Source organism: Aulonocara stuartgranti, assembly GCF_965226115.1.
Source record: "Aulonocara stuartgranti genome assembly, chromosome: 18".
Classification (NCBI taxonomy): domain Eukaryota; kingdom Metazoa; phylum Chordata; class Actinopteri; order Cichliformes; family Cichlidae; genus Aulonocara; species Aulonocara stuartgranti.
This window is the reverse complement of record NC_138954.1, coordinates 3,206,342-3,224,800: the sequence shown is the minus strand read 5'-3', so window position 1 is coordinate 3,224,800 and position 18,459 is coordinate 3,206,342. Positions and strand designations below refer to the sequence as shown.

At 42.6% G+C, this 18,459-nt stretch overlaps 1 protein-coding gene across 3 annotated transcripts in view; it reads right to left on the bottom strand.

Annotated features, from left to right (window-relative positions):
• Window positions 1-18,459, bottom strand: part of kcnq3 (potassium voltage-gated channel, KQT-like subfamily, member 3) — a 118,019-nt gene that overhangs the window by 21,306 nt on the left and 78,254 nt on the right. For all 3 annotated transcript variants that reach the window (XR_014272846.1, XM_082514294.1, XM_082514295.1), the window contains 8 exons: window positions 9,971-10,061; window positions 9,006-9,132; window positions 7,593-7,765; window positions 7,000-7,173; window positions 6,189-6,299; window positions 5,284-5,379; window positions 5,061-5,155; window positions 4,643-4,669 (listed from right to left, as the gene is read on the bottom strand). Coding sequence is in view for 2 of the 3 variants with exons in the window: in XM_082514294.1 (XP_082370420.1) it covers window positions 4,643-4,669; window positions 5,061-5,155; window positions 5,284-5,379; window positions 6,189-6,299; window positions 7,000-7,173; window positions 7,593-7,765; window positions 9,006-9,132; window positions 9,971-10,061 (894 nt within the window). In the remaining variant the exon portion in view is untranslated. The remainder of the gene's footprint in view (window positions 1-4,642; window positions 4,670-5,060; window positions 5,156-5,283; window positions 5,380-6,188; window positions 6,300-6,999; window positions 7,174-7,592; window positions 7,766-9,005; window positions 9,133-9,970; window positions 10,062-18,459) is intronic.

Genomic DNA, 18,459 nt, shown 5'->3' with positions numbered 1-18,459 from the left:
AAATTTTTTGCACAATCAGTTTTGTTGTGATTTTTGTGTAATATAAGTTCTCCTGGTCTGCTGCTGCAACGTAACAATGCAGCTTTCCTGGCAGAAGGAAGACTCAAAGAACTGAGAGGAGATTGGTCTCCTTTACTGTCCAATGGCTGACAATATTTGGCAGCACAAAGACGAGAGCTCCCTGGGTAAAATAAGACTCCTGTGCCTTGGAAGAGGGAGAGAGGCGGGGTAACCGGAGCTGACAACAGCCCAAACAAGGCCTCTGAAACGTGGAGCGTTCTCAGCGACTTTGCTCCCACAGCAGACACACAATATGAGCCTCTATGTGGCCTCGAGGCAGAATAGGGACGGCAGATTACGGCGCTGAGAGGCCGCAGAATAGGAAGCTGTAAAGGAAGAGAGAAGCTCTTTCTGACTGCTCCTCGGCCGAATAAAGAGCAGAAAATGGGATGTGATTATCCCGTGGATCTCTGTAAATGAGGCAGCGCAGCAGGCGAAAAAAATGATGCTCCTTATCTCCCACAGCTCTGCCTTCCCAAGACACACATGTTGGTTCATAATACCTGCACAAAGCTGCGGGACAATATTAAAAGATAATTTCAGTTATTGCAAATATGGATCTTATTTCCTGGTTGTTAGGATAACAAAGGGAATACACCAGGTTACATGGGTGGGACTCATTTTACTTGGAGGTAAAAGTGAAACTACTGATTTTAACAGCTCAAAAAAAGCAGAGAGTGTCCGACACATGTTCGTTTTTCCAAATGTGTTTGGTTGAACTGAAGGTTTTTCTGTTACCATTCTCTTGATCAGGTTTTTAGTCTCTGATACTTGTTTTTTGTTAATGCACTGTGTCAATTAAATGTTATGTCTCTGAACACAAAACTCTTACCTTGTTGTTTACATTTGTTTCAGCTGTGTCTCGTCACCCTCCCATATCCATTTCCTGTGTGAGCATTAAAGCTCTGCCTTTCCCTTTCGTTGTTGTTGTCGTTCCCGTTTATTCCCTGTCTGTTTCTGAGTTTGATGGATTTATTGACCCTTTTCTTTTCGTGGACTTTGAGATTATTCAGGCTGATGGTAGAACTCAAAGATTTGCTTTGTGTTTATTTCTGCTGCCTCTGGAATCAGTAAAGCTAAAGTTAAAGTATAGCAGCTACCTGGGCACCCACCAATCATCCAGTTCATGGTTGCAGGCACAGTGCAGCTAATCTCAGCTGTCACAGGGCAAGAAAAAGAGTGCATCGTGGGACAGTCACAAATACTTAAAGTACATGTGCATACTAGAGTTTTATATTTGTTGTGTAAACATTTTAATAGTGAATATCTGACACTGACTAGTCCTTTGACTTAAACTAAAATTGTTAAAAAGGTACTTTGTCGACATAGATGTCACATAAAAGACGTAGTTTACACCTGAACTGTGGTGGAGGAGAATCATGCATCTAGTAAAACTGACACACACACACACACACACACACACAATAAGTAGCTTATCGGCCTCTTGTCGGACATCGTCGCACTGTTGTAGTTTCTGGCCGCCGTCCACCTCTTCGCTCAGCGCAACAAGATAATGTCAGAGTGCTAATTTCCCAGCCGCTGATCCTAAAAGGCTTTTAAAACTCTGACTGCCTGCTTTTCACTCCGTTTGACTTCATCACTCAGCGTCTGCACCCTCATTTCTTTCCACTCTTGTTCTCCCTCCACATCTCCGTCTCATCTGAATTATGTCCCCGCTTAATACTACAAATACAAGAAAAATGATTGTAATCGTTGTAATGCAACCCTCCGGTTCAGCCTATAAAACAGACGCCATTAAGAACAGGTGACCCGACCTCTCTGCTCTGCTCTACCAGCCCGTGTATCAGAGCCGTTTCAGCTTTTAGCAGCAGTAACTTAATCCAGCGTGTTGAACACAGAGGCCGGGAGGCGTCGGAGCAGAACGCTGCGCTGTAATGAGCCTGTAACGCCACCTCTGCTGACCTGAGCTGATGCGAAATGGCAGGTTTAGCAAGACTACAGCACATTTCATATAATGGCTCTGACATGTGTTTGTCAGCACTGAATGATGACATCAAAGAGCAAAGTTTTTCCTAAGTTTAAGAAATCAAACTTTTAGCTGATTATGTACTCTACATTTGTGTGTTTGTGTGTGTGTGTGTGTGTGTGTGTGTGTGTGTGTGTATTCAACTAAAACTGGCTCTCATTTCCACTTCTGAACATTTTAATCCTTTAAGACCTTCCATAGAACCAAGTTTGCCAGAGCTTATATTATATTTTTACATGCTGTGGAGCCATTTTTGGAGCATTTCAAGTTGCTATACATCAATACAACCATTATAGCCCAAATTTTAATGATATGTCTGCAGTAAGTGCATAGTAATTACATAAATTGCAAAAAAGTGCAATAAACTACAAAAAAATTTAAAATCGTTTTTGATTTTTTAACATATATTTCTAGTTAGAGAAATTCAAGAGGCTTATCCCTCAAAACTGTAAATACACAAACTAGTTTCCCTCCAAAGGAAATTTATTTTAAGTGTCTTCATAGTTTTATTTTTGAGATACACCAATTTTCATACACTGCAGGAAAAACGAAAAAATATATTATAGTGCAAATTTGCAAAATAACAGCATATGCATCAAAATAAAATATTTCCAGCAGTGCAATATGAGTCCTCAGCATCCCAGAAACGACACAGAAAGACAAAGTCAAACATAACTTTTAAAAACACCAGTATAGGCTCATAAGGCCACGATGGTAAAAAACGACATTTCCGCAAAACGACGTCACTTCCGGTTTTGGGCAGGTCATGCGGACATGCGATAGTTCACGCTGATGGACGTAGGAAGTGTTACAAACAGCTGATCGGATCGGCAAAGCGTGTTTCTGGAATATTATGTTTTTGTTGCTGCAAGTGCTTTTTATGCAGTTTTTGCAAAGCTTTATGTGGAAGGAAACTGTGACCGAGGACAAGCTGATGGCATCAGATGTAAGTACAACTCCTCTGGTTTCATATGCAAAAAAAATTATTGCGCTAGCTTACGTGGTTGCAGTGCTACCGGGATTTAAAAATAGTTACGCAAAATGGAGCATGTCCGCTCAGACCGGCTTTAAAGGGTTAATGCCAATGTATAAGTCCTAGCTTACATGTTGACTATATTAAGCACAATTACAAAAGTATAAACACGTGTTAGGCATCAATCACAGTGAAGTTGGTTCCCCCCCTTTGGAGCCACCAGTCACTGGGGAAAGGTGCATCCCCTGGTCAGCCTCTCACTGACCGGTGTATCCCCTGACCCCAGTGAGAGGCTTCTGGAGGTTGCTGCTTGGAAAACGCCCCTGTGATTGCTTCGGTTGCTAGCGCTCAGCCATAGTTTGCATGAAAGATGCAGACTTGTCTGCAAACACTTGCCAACAGCTTGCTGATTGGTTAAACTCAGACAGACAATGTTTGCCGTCAAAGTAAAAGTTGTGAGTACTGCTACAGCTACTTTGAAATGTCACATTGCTGCATCTGCTAGTATTCTGCATGGAAGTGCACCAAAAACCAGAACTGCATGCAAAATACAAGCAGATGCAGCAATGCTCCAGCAACCAAATCAAATCAAAATCAAATCAAATCACTTTTATTGTCACATCACATGTGCAGGTACATTGGTACAGCACATGTGAGTGAAATTCTTGTGTGCGAGCTTCACAAGCAACAGAGTTGTGCAAAATACAATAATGTAAACCAAAACAATCTCAAGGAAGTTTGTGGTGCAGCACCCTTTGCAGCCAATTTCACCATCTTCCAGAAACCTCTCACCAGCTGCCCAGTGACCAGAGGTTGATGGTGGTCGCAGAGTGGTCTCTATGCCTGTGTGACTGAGGCCTTGGGTAGGATAGAGTGCAAAGCAGGTGAGACCTTTTCACCTGTGCACTGGGTAATTTGTTTTTATACTGTGTCCATATGCAAACAACCAAGACCAAGGTTAGACAAGTGGCTGCTATGACTAACAGGTGAGCAGACAGGTGTCACTGACTTCACATGTGCTAATGCCACTCAGTCAGTCTGTGCGGCTTCTGTGTCTTTTGCAGGACTTTGATTAAATTATCTCATTATATCATTATATGTCGATAACCGCGGTGACACATCTGCAGCAGCTCAAGTTCAATCTGCTCCTCAAACCGAAAGCCTCAGTTGGAGTTTCACAACACTTTTTGATGTGGAGACTCATTAATGTCGCTCAGCAGGACGGAGAAAAATGAAAAGTCAAACCCATAGACCTCTTCTGAGGCCCTAATTACAAGATCTAAACTGTCACTCATAATTGAAACACAACTAATGGACTCGCTAATAGGTTTCCACAGAAACCTCTCAGCTTAAATGTCATTAAAGCAGCTGATGTGGAAGGCAGAGGGACGCGTGGGCGTTCAAAATTCATACGTCCCACGGCCATTAGCCCCGAGATTTATCCGACTGGTGAATTAATACAGGAAGCTATTTAAAGGCGGGCAGGGTGAGATATTCTAGGAAATGTTCATTAGTCTCTCCAGCATGTGGGGCTAATTAAAGCCCCGTCAGAAAGCATTTACTTTAGGCACAGCTCTGTGTGATTAACTGTGTCTCTGCATGGACACCAAACGGTGACCTACCTCGCCATGACCTCCAAGGTGTCCTTCCTGTGGACGGGGAGAGAGGAAAGGATCAAAATCAGGTATCTGCATGCAACGTAGGATTTAAATATCCTTTGATAAAGACTAAAAGTCAGAAGAGGACCAAAGCACGACAAAAATCCTCAGTTTGAAATCCACCGAGTGCATTTTTCTTGGTTGATGTTCCAAAATAGTGCAAACTGCTGATTCGTCTTTTATGTTTAATCTTTAATGAAAATTTTAATTTGAGTTTTTTTGCTTCTTACTCAAAGAAATCTAAAAGTAAAACTCTCCAGGTCAATCAACTTAGTGTTAAATCTGCAGATGCAAACAAAAAACAACATATTTAATGTTGTTTGCTAACTTAAGGTAATGCACGAGGACTATAAAAGTGACTGTTATGTTTTGTGGTACTTACCTGAAACAGGGAAGAGAGATGACAGTTTCGTAAAACCTCCAAGTGGCAATAAGGTCTTCCCTGATTGGATTGGTGGAATAATATCTCCAGGCAGACTTGAGATGGGAAGACAGGAGATCAACCAGAAGTTATAACAGCGCTCAGCTTAACTGAGTCCAGAAAACATAGAAAGTCTCAGCTGGACCACGCTGAAAGATGCCGATGCCGTCAGGTAGCGTCTCACCTGGATGAGGCCTGCAGCCGGATGTCTGCGCTTCTCAAAGTGCTTCTGTCTGTGCTGCTCCTGGACCTTCAGAGCCAGGCCCGAGCCCAGAATACCCTGCAGCCATAAAAACAGAAAACACGTCGCTCAGTGCTCCTGCCGTGCTGCGGGACGCCAGTGCCGAGCAAAATGTTAACACCTCGCCTTTATCTTGGTGAGGGTTAGCAAAAGGTCACAGCTTGGCTCAAAAGTCCTCCTTTGTCCACATCAACCAACGCAAGCAGATGTTTTACACGTACTTATTCACTCGGCTGCTCATGTATCACATACATGCAAACGCATGACCTCCTGGTCATTAAGGAGGTGCAGGGCGGTGCTCTGCTAGCTGTATCCATGGGACTGATTACAGCTGATAACCTTCAGTGGGAACATGTTTTACCCACATGTTCTCATCGCATAGTAACTGATGCTTCCAGAATGTGGAGGCTCTGGTTCGAGTCCCACTGAGACCTGCTTTCACTTGGTCGAGTGTCGGTAAACTGTGGGTGTAAAGTAAGGCTCTTTATTAACAATAGCCCTGCACAGTAAGAAGGTAGAGAGTGACACATCATAACCCCGGGACCAGAGGACGCCTGGTGTATAAACGAGTGACACCAGTGGTTGATATCACGGCACTAACTGATGCCCCGGGAGAGAACTGACTGTTTTCTTATACTGAAAGAGGCGACACTTACTAATAATCTAGCATTAAAGTGTTACAATCAACTTGTGTTGCACATTTTTTCTTCATAAATAAAAAGGTCAGAATTACTTGTGCAGTTCATACAAGACAGATTTCCTAACATGAGTATGTATTGATTGATTTATTCGGACTTAAATGAAACCCTGCACCATCAGCAGCGGTGTGTAGAGGAGAGCGCACTCACTGCAGGCAAAGCGAAGAAGGACACTCCGATCAGAGCGAAGGTGCCGGCTAGCAGCCTCCCAGCCCAGGTCTTTGGGGTTTTGTCCCCGTAGCCGATGGTGGTCAGTGTGATCTGAAAAACACAAGGAAGATAAAACACAGGCAGAAAATCTTTTAAATTAAATCACTAAAATTCGACACAACAGCCTCGGCGTCCTTGTTTCAGCAGTAATGTTTCCGTGGAGACTCATCTCTCTCTGTGACCTTCGTATCGATCCGTTAAAGGGCTCTTCAGTGTTTCCCGGAGTCAGAGGATCGCCCTGAAAAGCAGGCGGTGACAGTGGAACATCTTGTTGAAGGACATTCTGGCGGCGCAGATGCTCGCTGTCATGGAGCTTGAACTTTTGGCCCCTCTGGTTGAAGGACGGTCGCTTTAATGAGGCATTGGTGCTTCCCTTGCCAGAGGCCCTCATTAAAGCTCAGAGCTCTGCGAGCTTTCAAACGGGATTCACCGGAAACCCTCAGGCTTTCCACCGGCACATTACTAGAAACTAAAACCTGATTTTTTCCTGTCCTCTTGGCAGAAATCCCAGATTTGATTTAAAGCCAAAATATTAGCAGTTGATGATTTGGCCAGGCACCATCTGTCCACCGAGCTGCAGCCAAATCTACTCTCACCTCTAAGCTGCCAAAATCATTTCCAGACAAATAATTTGCAGAATTCAAGACAGGATTTTTTGTTTCCAGCAACAAAATTTCAACAATATGCATGTTAATTCACTGAGTGCAGTGTTAGTCGTAAACTTGGAGCTTGTTTTTTTTAATGCACGTACCAGCCCCCACCAAAGCGCATCAGCGTAGGTGTCAAAGTCCTGCTCTTTGGGCTGGGCCGTGGGGTTCTCCTGGTCAGACATGCTCACAGAGGCGTCATCCTTTTCCACCAGGTAGACAAGGAAGGACGCCAGGATGAGAGACAGGAAGCCGATGTACCAGGCTGTGATCAGCTCCTGCAGAAAACAGGGAAATATTTGAAAGAAGCTGATATTTTTTTATTTTAAATCCAATAAAAGACTGTTCTAATTCATTATTTACACATTCACAGCTGAGCAGCAGATTCCGGGTCTGAGAAATGAAGCCAACAGCCGCAGTTCCTCTAATGTCCACCTGAGGCTACCTTCAAATCTGAGTCAGTTCCTGCAAACTCCCATAAACTTTCTAATTGCTTCCAGTTTAGTTTCTTTACATCTTCAGCTCATGTGAGTGCTTCACTACACTTTACTCGATACTTCAAGCACTTTCAGTCGTCTCAGAGCGACAGCCGACTCCTTCCAGAGAAGTGCACATTTCCATAATTATATTTTCCAGCAACTTCCTTTAAAATGCTCACACGTCAGGAAGCAGGAAGTGTGCTCGGGTCCACGCCTACCTTACTGTGCGCGTAGATGGCGGAGCCCAGCAGCTTCCACGTCCCTCCTCTCCGGTCCATGCGCAGCATCCGCAGGATCTGCAGGAAGCGCAGGCTGCGCAGGGACGTGGCCAGCACATTTCCCTGGTTACGCACCGCCACCACCGGCACCGAGGCAATCAGCACGAAGATGTCTGAGCCGAAAACACAGCAGACAAAACCTCACGTAAAAGACTGTCAGGGAAAAGCTTTCTTCACATGGTTAATGAGACTGACCCGACACGCTGATTCAGTCGTCTTTGTGGGACGACGAGTTCCTAACAGGAGCTGAACATAAAGACGCCGATGAGATGCTCCTAATACGTTTAATGGTTTTAACACACAAGGAGAATTAATGTGAATGCTTCTTCCTTCAAAGTGCCGCACAGCACATTATATTAGCTGTAAAATATTTGGAGGGTATTATTAACATAAAGTATATTCCCTGTGTGCACTGTGTTACTGCACACACAGACTCACTCAGTAACCACTCGTCAGTGCACGCTGGTTATTACACCAAGCTGGATGGTTGAACAGAGGAGCTGTCTAAAGCTTTTAGAGCCTGGATCAGATTTTAAAGGTTGGTGATGAATAAAAAAAAGCCTTTCATGGCATCACAAGCTGTAATTCTTGTCCTGGAAGACTATTTCTGTGTTTATAGGTCAAGGCATCTGCAGGAAATCGAAAACTCATCATCATCATCCAAAACCGTTTCCCAAAAACTGCAGAGAAGTCTGCAAAATAGTGAGAGTCGCTTCATCTTCATCTGCAGAGCTGCTGTCATTAAAACCAGAAAACGGAAAAGAAAAAGCTGTTTTACAGGAAAACTGACACCCACGTGCTGCAGCATCGCATCAAAAACACATTATGACGGAGCACATCTTGCTGCTATGTAAAGATTTACGTCACAGTAGCTACGTCCACCTTTACACTCTGTATGGTCTAACAACTGAAACAATCCTGATTTTCACTCTTGTGAACACCTGCAGATCTCACTGAAAGTCGAAGTTGACATTTACAGGTGCCAGAAAATGACGGAAACAAACTCTACATTATTAATTTCAGGGGTGGGGAACTCCAGGTCTCGAGGCCCGATGTCCTGCAGGTTTTAGACGTGTCCTTGATCCAACACAGCTGATTTAAATGGCTAAATTACTTCCACAACATGTCCTGAAGTTCTCCAGAGGCCTGGTAATGAAGGGTGAGATCTAAAACCTGCAGGACACACTTAGGCTTGGAGTTTCCTGCCTCTGATTTACTTATATCCAAAACCCCCTGTAGACGTGTCGGTAAGCCTTCCTTACTGACGAGCTCCCAGTAACACATCGTTCACCAAACAGGATGTTCAGCAGCAGATTTCCATGTTTAATGCTCAGAAACCTTTAATGACCTTACCTAAAATGCACAGGGGTTTGCGAGCGAACTTCAGCCTGCCCCTCCATCCTTTATAGCGACAGCAGCAACCGGCCGCCCAGATCCTCAGCGCAAACTCGGCTCCAAAGATGAAGATGGCGAACGTCTCCTGCACAAGGACACGTCAAAAACCCATTCACAGCTCGCTCAGATACGAGCTGCATGCTACATCAATAACGATTCAAATTCAGTGAAATCTTTCAGTGTTACTGAATCTGCCTCTTTGTTGTTACATCCTGTTTTGGACCCACTCCACATCTGCTCTCTCGGTCGTGAAGCAACAAACAAGATTAAAAAAAGAGAAAATTGAATATTTGAAGTGTTGTTTTGTCCAAATAAGCTCTGATTTGTTCAGAAGGGCAAACGGAAACTGTCCAGGTGGGAATGATTTCAACCAAAAATTGGATTTCAATTTTATTTTGTACATTTTTCCTTCGGACGCTTCATTTTTGGAGATTTTCTTGTAATTTTCTGGCAGTCCTTTTATTAAATCAACATTTTCCTGCTTTAATCTAATATATTTATTATTTTGTACTTTTTAAAAAAATGTCCTCTAACCATTTATTGATTTACTTACTCATGTTTTACAGCTGCTCATTACTATCAGTCCTATTTCAGTCCTTTTAATGTTTGTGTATCTGCATTTTACACTATTTATTTTTTAAAACAGTGAAGTATTTATATTATAAGTATTTATATCAGCTGAGTTTAGTTTATTTAAATGTGAAATGCAAGTACCAGATTTTATGCTCCAGCACCCTGCGACCCCTGAATTTGACATTTTTTTTTAAAGGTCAAATTTGCTGATTTGAGTGAAACATGCGTCTGATGATGCACATTAAAAAAAGCTTGTGTTTAGTGGAACGATATATATATATATATATATATATATATATATATATATATATAAAAAAGATACAAACATAAATGAAGAAATGAAATCTCACCAGTATGACCAGCCAGTGTGCCGACACGTTCTCGTGTTCCTTGAATGTGGTCAGTATGGCCAGAATCAAACAGCCCAGAACGATTAAAAACCTGCAGACACACAAGAGGAAAAACATTCAGTTACAATAATGCACGACACTCATGTGCAGGACACACAAACACTACAGAGTGCAGGAAAAAAAATCACTCAGAGTGAAACTGCACAGTCTTACTGTCACCACTAGAGGGGGCCACGTCTCCCTTTAATTTATGCACGGGGGGATAAATTATATTATAATGTGTTTATATCACATTTACTCAAACCTGCAGGAGTAACTCCAGGATAAAGACTAAAAAAACCCAACAAAAACATCCTCATCAAACTTGTTGTCATGAATCTGTGGTTGCAGACCACGAGAGAAGCACTGACTGAACCTTTAGGACACATCAAGTCTTCAGGGGGAAGTGGACACGGAGGGGAACGAGACACATCTGAACACAAACTAAAACTTAAAGCTGTAACTGGATGAAAGATGGAAATCACAAGACAATGAAAATATAAAGTCAAACGGAGAATATTTGATGTTTTAACACATCTAAACCGAGACCACTATGATTAAAAAGCAGGAACACTGGAGGTCTGGAACTGCTTACTGTAACATGAGGTCTAAAAATGAAAAATTATACAGTCTTATTTAACAATGTGACATAAACATACAGAAAGCACGCCGCAGTGATCAGAAAACAGTGTAGATACTAAGAACGAACATTTTATTAGCACACGTCAGATTTTTTGTTAATTTCTGTTTTAATTTGACTGCATGCACAGAGTTTCATTTAAATGAGGCTAAATTACAGCACATATATAGCAAAATTCATTTCTTTCCGTTCCGCCTTTTTAATTTAACCGGGTAGGAGCGTTCATCCTGCTGCTCGTGCTGATCGGTTTAACTTCAGCGATTGTACTGCAGGCTCTCTGTTGCATAATGAATGTGTGCCTGGCAGATGAGTCGTTCAGAACTGGCTGAATTCAGACTAATCTCCACCGAGCAGGCCCGCTAACCACACAGCATCAGAAAAACAGCAGAATTTTCCTTTAAACTAAACAAATTGTGAGATAATTGTGAAGCCAGCAGGCTCACTGACAACCTCCCACTGCTACAGTGAAATCTGCACACAGCGCTTTAAAAAAAGGGTTTGGTTTGGAAAAAATATTGCCATTAATTTCAATGGACAAACCAACAAAGTCAGTTTAAGTCACCTGTATTTATGCAGCACATTTGAAAACTATAGGAGCTGATCTAAAGGACATTACATTAGAAATATAACAACTACAAAAGCACAAGTGAAGCAGCACAATTAAAGGAGACCTATTCTGCTCAGTCCAGCTCCAGAAAGATAGCTTAGCTCCTCTGCCTTTAAGAAAAATGTCCTCTGATTGGCTGCCCCTAAACAACACATTGGAACAGCAGGTTGGTGGGATCTCTATGACATCATACAGCACCAGAAGTAGAAAAAACTGAGTGAAGCTGAGTTTTTAGAGCCGGCTCCAGTCTGAGCTGTTGGCTCATAGGGATTTCCTTTACACACCCTGACCTGATACGATAATAACTTTTTAATATGAACAGCCTCCAAGAACAGGATAAACAATATGACAGAAAAAAAAGGTATAGACAATTGTTCCCCTGTAGAAGGCTTGTAGGAGGAAGAACGTAGGAGGGTCTGTACACAAGAGCTGATGTACAATCATGAGCAGCAGAGCTCGACATGATGCTGGATTTAAGAGCCTGGGGGCAGCGCCGCAGACAGATCAGCCAGTTTTGGTTTTAAGGTGGAAGCGAGAATTAATTAAACAAATTCAAGCATATTTATCATGACGCCAGTTAGCAGGCTAACAGGTGGCATCAATTTTCAATGCCCTTAAGCAAAGCACTCTCTTTGTCCAAACACAGCAGCATCCAGGGTGATAAATCACCTCTTGGACCTGTAGTGTAATAAGTAAAGCGAGGCTGTTATCACATTTGTTCACCTTGTGCTCGAGTACGCGCTGGTTGGTGGTCACATGATTATTAAAAATCCAGCTATGCAGCAGCATCATTGATCATCATCAGTAAATAACCAGTGAAATAAAAACCACAGCCTGGTACTGCATGCAAACGCTAATGCAGATTTTTATTCACTCATGTGATTGTCATGTTTAACCTGTGAGCCAGCAGGATGTGAGTCACCATTACAGAGCTGAACACTTCAACGTGCACAGTAAATGAGTAACAGTTGACTGTAAACAGCTGCACAGAGGTCACCAAGTGATGTTTACATGATGGTGTTAAAAGGTCTGACTTTCTAAACAAGCTGCATGAATCAATTACTGCAGTGGAAACAGCAAAATCATAGCCTGATGTAATCCCTATAAATCAATAAACAAATAAGCAATAACAATAAAAACAAAACAATAGAAAAAAAGATAGAAAAACTAAAAAAAAAAAATCACATAAAAGACTTGTATGTCTTGGTTAATGATTGCTACCCCTGAAACTGAATGAAACAACCCCCCCCCCCCCCCAAAAAAAACAAACAAACAAACAAACAAACAAACAATATAAATCACACTTTAAAAACAAAAACAAAAACGTACTATCCACAGACATCCACAATAGGAGTCACCAGTGCCCTCGATTAGTTACCAGTAACATTAAAGTAAGAAAACAGGAAATCTGGGATGGAGCAAAGCCTTCTCAGCTGTGGTACGTGGGTCACGGCTCGTACCAGGAGGGAAACTTACCAGCTGCAGTAATCTGACTTAAAATATCAGGAAGCTTCATGAAAGCCAGAGAACAAAGTACAGAGAGTATAGAGTGTATAAAACAGCAGCTGGTTTGGTTTTCTGGAGCAAGAATTGAACAAACTGAGATAAGAAGGTGACGAGCTAGGTTATCAGCTAATGCTAGCTAGCTAATTAGCAAGCTACACTACAAACTAAGATGGTGAGCAACAAACACAAAAACAAACAGAGCTGCCAAGTCACAGCAGGTTGATCACCAAAACTTCTTTGACATATTATTGACAGGTAACTGTTCTAAAAAACACCAAATGTGACTCAGCGGTGCAGTAGTTTAAATTAGCAGAGGTCAGGCCTAAAACCAAGGCAGGGAAAAACAAGATACCAGCGATCTGATCAAGTCGCAACAGAGTATCTTCTACTGTGGAGTAGGACTGGATGCAACAGAAGCACACTGGGCTGTCAATCAAAGGAGCCACACCCTTAACAGAAGTGTATCACCACCTGTACAGGTGTTAAACTGTCCATAGAGTCTAATCTGTTTTTGCAGCAGGCTGGGAAATTTTAACATTGGAGTCTATGGGGAATGACTCACATTTAGAGGACATTAGAGTAACAGAAGAATTTTAGTATTTAAGGCTTCATATTCCAGCCTCTGAACAACAGAATAAAGGCCCAAAATCAATTCATTTTTTATATAGCAACAAATCAATTCAAGCCGCTTAATATTTTAAGACCCCAAGATAATACAGACAAACCTCAGCAATCATAGGACCTCCTATGAGTACAAACTTAACAATGGGAAGGAAAAACTCCCTTTTAACAGGAAGAAACCTCCAACAGACCCAGGCTCAGGGAGGGGCGGGGCCATCTGCTGCGACTGGTTGGAGGTGAGGGGGAGGGAGGCACAAAGACAGGCAGGGGTGAAGGTGGGTCAGTGGATGAAATAGAGCCCCCTGTGCAGCACAAAACATCAAACACATTCAGCTAACTGGAGAAAATTTAGTAATGATAAGAGTTAAATCCTCCTTCATTTGTGTGACTAATGACACGAACGCTAAATACATCAAGATCAGCTTTAAAACAGGAAAGAAAAACTCTCTGTGCAGTTCAGTAGCTCCTGTTTCAGCCTTAATAAAAACATATTAGTTGTCCTCTATAATAAAATGAGAGCATAAACTATTTATTGTCATTTCCACTTGATGAATCCCCTAATTCTCATTCTGTGCCCTGCCACCTAAATATTCAGTTTTCCACGGTCTAATGCTGCATTTTAAAAAGCTCGTACTGCTACTCTTACACTTATATTTAGCTTCCAGAGCTCAAATTAATTGGATGCACACGTACAAATGGCTATTTAAATGCTCCTGTAGAGTCGATCACACTGTGGCTGGATTCCAGGTACACTGGAGTTAACTGCCCAGCTATGATATACGACCCCGAACTGCGCTGAGCAAACTCAGCCGCAGGAAGGCAGCCAATTAACATTTATCCAGAGCGCCCATTACTCGCCACCATCAGCTCTGCAAAAGATTATTTTGTTCTTTCTCAGCTCGGGTGTGATGGGGTCATTTCAAAGCAACTCATCCAAGAGCTTCACAGCAGCCACGGGACAGCCACTGATAATAAGAACCTCTGGAACATGTTATCATTTGCATAATTCGCAACACTACAGGCGTTGATGTTAAGACGCGAGTCGTGCAATTAGAGTCCAAATAAAGGCTTCTTGGTTTTTAACTTACTGTAGCCTAATCCAATCAAGTATTTACTGCAGTATTTCATCAGGGTCATTGATGTAAAATGGTTCAAATCTAAAAATAAGTGCAGAAAAGAAGCTTCAAGGCAGACGAAGATGAAGCAGCTCAACTGACAGATAAGTTGGGTTAACTCGATATTGCACAAAAATGGTTGAAAATGAGATTAAAGGAAACTGTATACGTTTTTCTGTGGGGTTAAATTGTTAGTGAATTTGTTTGGCCACTGCAGAGTTAATTAACTGGTAAGACTAGTATCTCGAGGAAGATATGGATTTGGATATTTGGGGGAAGGATCCTTTACTGTACATGTTTACATAAATGTAGGCGTGGAGCTCAAAAAGCCATCGATTGCTCCACCGTTTAGATTCTTTTCCAGTCCTCCACCCTTCCATTCCTGAGTCTTGAATCATTCATGGCCTGTTGTATTGCCATTAGCCGGTGTCGACAACTCGGAGAAGTTTCTGAAGTGCTTCACAATCATAACAGCATCAATATTTCACAGCCAAACAGCCTGAAGAGCTTTATCGAATTGACCTGAAAGAAATGGTAAATGGCCTGTATTTGTATAGCGCTTTACTAGTCCCTAAGGACCCCAAAGCGCTTTACATATCCAGTCATCCACCCATTCACACACACATTCACACACTGGTGATGGCAGCTACATTGTAGCCACAGCCACCCTGGGGCGCACTGACAGAGGCGAGGCTGCCGGACACTGGTGCCACCGGGCCCTCTGACCACCACCAGTGATAGTTGAGCGCTTGCACATGTGGCTGTCACACGTTTCTCTGACTCGTCACAGTTTTTCCTTCCTGCATTCCTGTCCTCTGAATTAAACTGGAGCGTTTCTCCTCAAAGTTATCCAGAGGACAGAGATAATCCTGGAGCGAGCGCAACCAGATCGATGTTAACTCGATATGATCCGACAGATACAGATCTGCAACACAACCGGCTTCCTATTCGTCTTCAAATAGTTTGTTCAATAAGGCACACAGAGCGCCGTCGATGCCCATTAGAGGCGACATGTCGAGTGGAGCCGGGCGGAAATCAAACAGTCCGACTGAATCCGCAGGAAAAAAGTCAGCCAAAGAAGACGTGGCAGGCTCGGGAGTGACCACATGGCTTTGACGGGTTTAAGAAGAGTCCAGTTCTTGAGTGGGGCCAGAGTTAAACAGATAAATCAATAGAAGAGACACAGTCTTTACCATTTCAATCATCCACAGCTCCACACAGACAGAAAGTCCGACTCAAGTGAATGAAATGAGTCCAGTCTAGTCCATCGATATCCACACCAGGTGGCTTCCTCAGGAGGTCTGACCCATAACAACAGACTATGAAATACCAGATTTCTATCCTGCTTTTTGATGTTCCAGTGAGAGTAGTGGCAAAAGTAAGCATCTAGCTATAAAGTCCTGTTTCTGGGACAGCCAGCAGTGTTTCCACAGGAGGAAGTGACATAAATACACCCTGAGATGCCACCAACACCTCCAGGCTCACTATTAGTCTGTGTGTATGAGGTGAGGTGGTGAAACGCTCCTGGAAGCTCCATTAGCTTCCTGTTGGACAAATCAGTGAAGCATGCCGTCCAATCTGTGCTGTGATTGGCAATCAAGAGTTTCCTGATAGAGAAAACGGTCTTTCCATCCATTTTCTTTGTGATAAGGTCACGAGTGACTGATGAGAGGGGACTGGACCTGGTGGCTCTGCAGGAATCGGTAAAATGATGGAGATTCGCACTAAGAAGAGGCACTGGTTTTTGAGAAAATGGTCTAGTGCCTGGAACAGCTTATAGAGCGTTTGACATATGCGATAAATAAAGCGTCACAAGGCCAGAATCAAACAATGACCCAACTAAAGGAGACAGAGTACAGCTACAAGGTAAAATCCTTTAGTTTTAAAGCTCAAAAAAGCCACTGCAGATACTGAAATATGTCCAAAAGTAAAAGGATGGATAGTTAGGATAGGACCTAGGATAGGATCTCCAATCATACAAAATGCCTTCAGTTCTCTTCAGTTTTGTGACTAAAAATTGAAACAGCTAAAACCTAAAGTTCAGATTTAATTAGTTTATCTGTTTATGTGGACGAATGGTTTACTGTTATTAGAGGTTATGTGGCAGGAATGATGAGGTCATCCCACCTAAACTCCACTCTCTCCGTTAATCCACCTTCCCTGTGTCGGCCTCAGCTATGCCCGGTGCTGATACCACCCCTGAGGTTTCCTAACATCCAATTTGCCAACGAGATTCAATAAAGAGTGCCGACGACGCAATTCTGGCAGTTAATTTGCTCAGTAATATGCAAACACTGGTGGGAAAGGACAGCAGCAGGACCGGCGGTAATGACTGCAGTCACAAGGACGAGATGAGAGGATCTGTGGGAAGACGTTTGCAAACAGTCGAACATCATTGACGTGCTGCTATGAAGCGGAGCGAGCCTGGTGTTCACTGCTGGCTGACAGCTGCAGTTCTTTGACTCACTTAAATGTTACAGGGAGTTTTAGGACTTCAATATCTGAAACTTCTGCTTTGGAAATGAAATTTTACAAAACTGAAAAAACGAGCTACTCTTTACCTGGGTGAGTTTATTATTAGACACTCACTTCAGTTCAGAGTGATCAGATTTGATTTATCAAACAGTTAAATTATCCAACCATCCATTTTCTGAACCAGTTCAGTCACAGACGCTGGAGCCGATCCCACCTGTGATCCTGTGAGCAGACATGAGCTGACGGGTTTGAACCCAACACCCTCCAGCTGGTTGGGCCCTGGTTTTGAACCCAGGTAAATTAGAGTAAACTAATGAAGACAACTGTTACATTAAAGCTGTGGCCTGTTTTGTTGTTATCCGTGATGCGTTTCATGATCATATATTGTATGTATTGTACGCTGTACAAGTAAATGGAAGACCTGCATACATGATAACCAGATTATCTGTATAACGTCAATAAAGCATGCGATGAAGTCACAGGTAAGTCAAAATTTTGAGTTAATAACCTGAAACTTTAACTTACAAATGGATTTTGTTTTCCAGAGCAGGTTTTCATAGAGATTAGCCAACCTCATCCAGTCATGTGCTTTGTATCTGGTTTGTTAGCTAGCTTTTAATTTATCTGTATTGTCAGGCAAGCTAGTGTTAGCTAACATTAGCCAGAAGAAATACAGCTCAGGGTTTCATCCAAAAAACGATCTCTTGATGAACTGAAGATCATGCTAATGCTAATCATAGCTTTTCACTGAGGGTAAAATTTCCATTTTATCAGATACACTTCAGTAGATAAAGCTAACAGCTTAGCTAGCTGGCTAACTTTAGCTTTTCTCTACTTCATGTGACATGTCTGTCAGGCTTTTTCTGTACAAGGAGTCTGTTTATGAAAAATGTGATTTGGGTTTCTCACTCTGTATTCGGAGTAATACCCGACAATTTACTGATGAAGTAACTGATCAATCGGGTCACTTCCTGTCTTTATCATCTACAAAGACATCTTCTCCTCCTACCTTCACCATTGGTTAGAGTACTGGGCTTCACCTTTATTGATGACTTTGGAAAATGCATTCTGCCCTTATTGATTTATCTGGGAAGCATTCTGAAATATGGATTCATTTTCCCTGAATGCTCCGTCTCCCAGGAGACTCCCTGCTGACCTCAACACTGCTTCTCAAAGCTGACAGAAGGTGAGATTTACAGGCATTTGCAGCGATCCTGACAGAAAACCATGTTGGGAGTGATGGCTTTCACCTCCAGCACCTCCCCCTTTCCCTCCATCCTCCCCCACCGAGGACGGCCCAGCAGCTGGAGACAGGAAAAAGATATTCAGGCTGTGATTTGGGATTTGCTGATCAGGCAGAACATGGTGTTTCACTGGGGATATCCTGACCCCTGGATGTACTGGCGCATGGTGTGTTTGTAGTTGTGTATCTGTGCATGTGTGTGTGCCAGACAGCTTCAGACAGCTTCATGAGAATAAACCATGG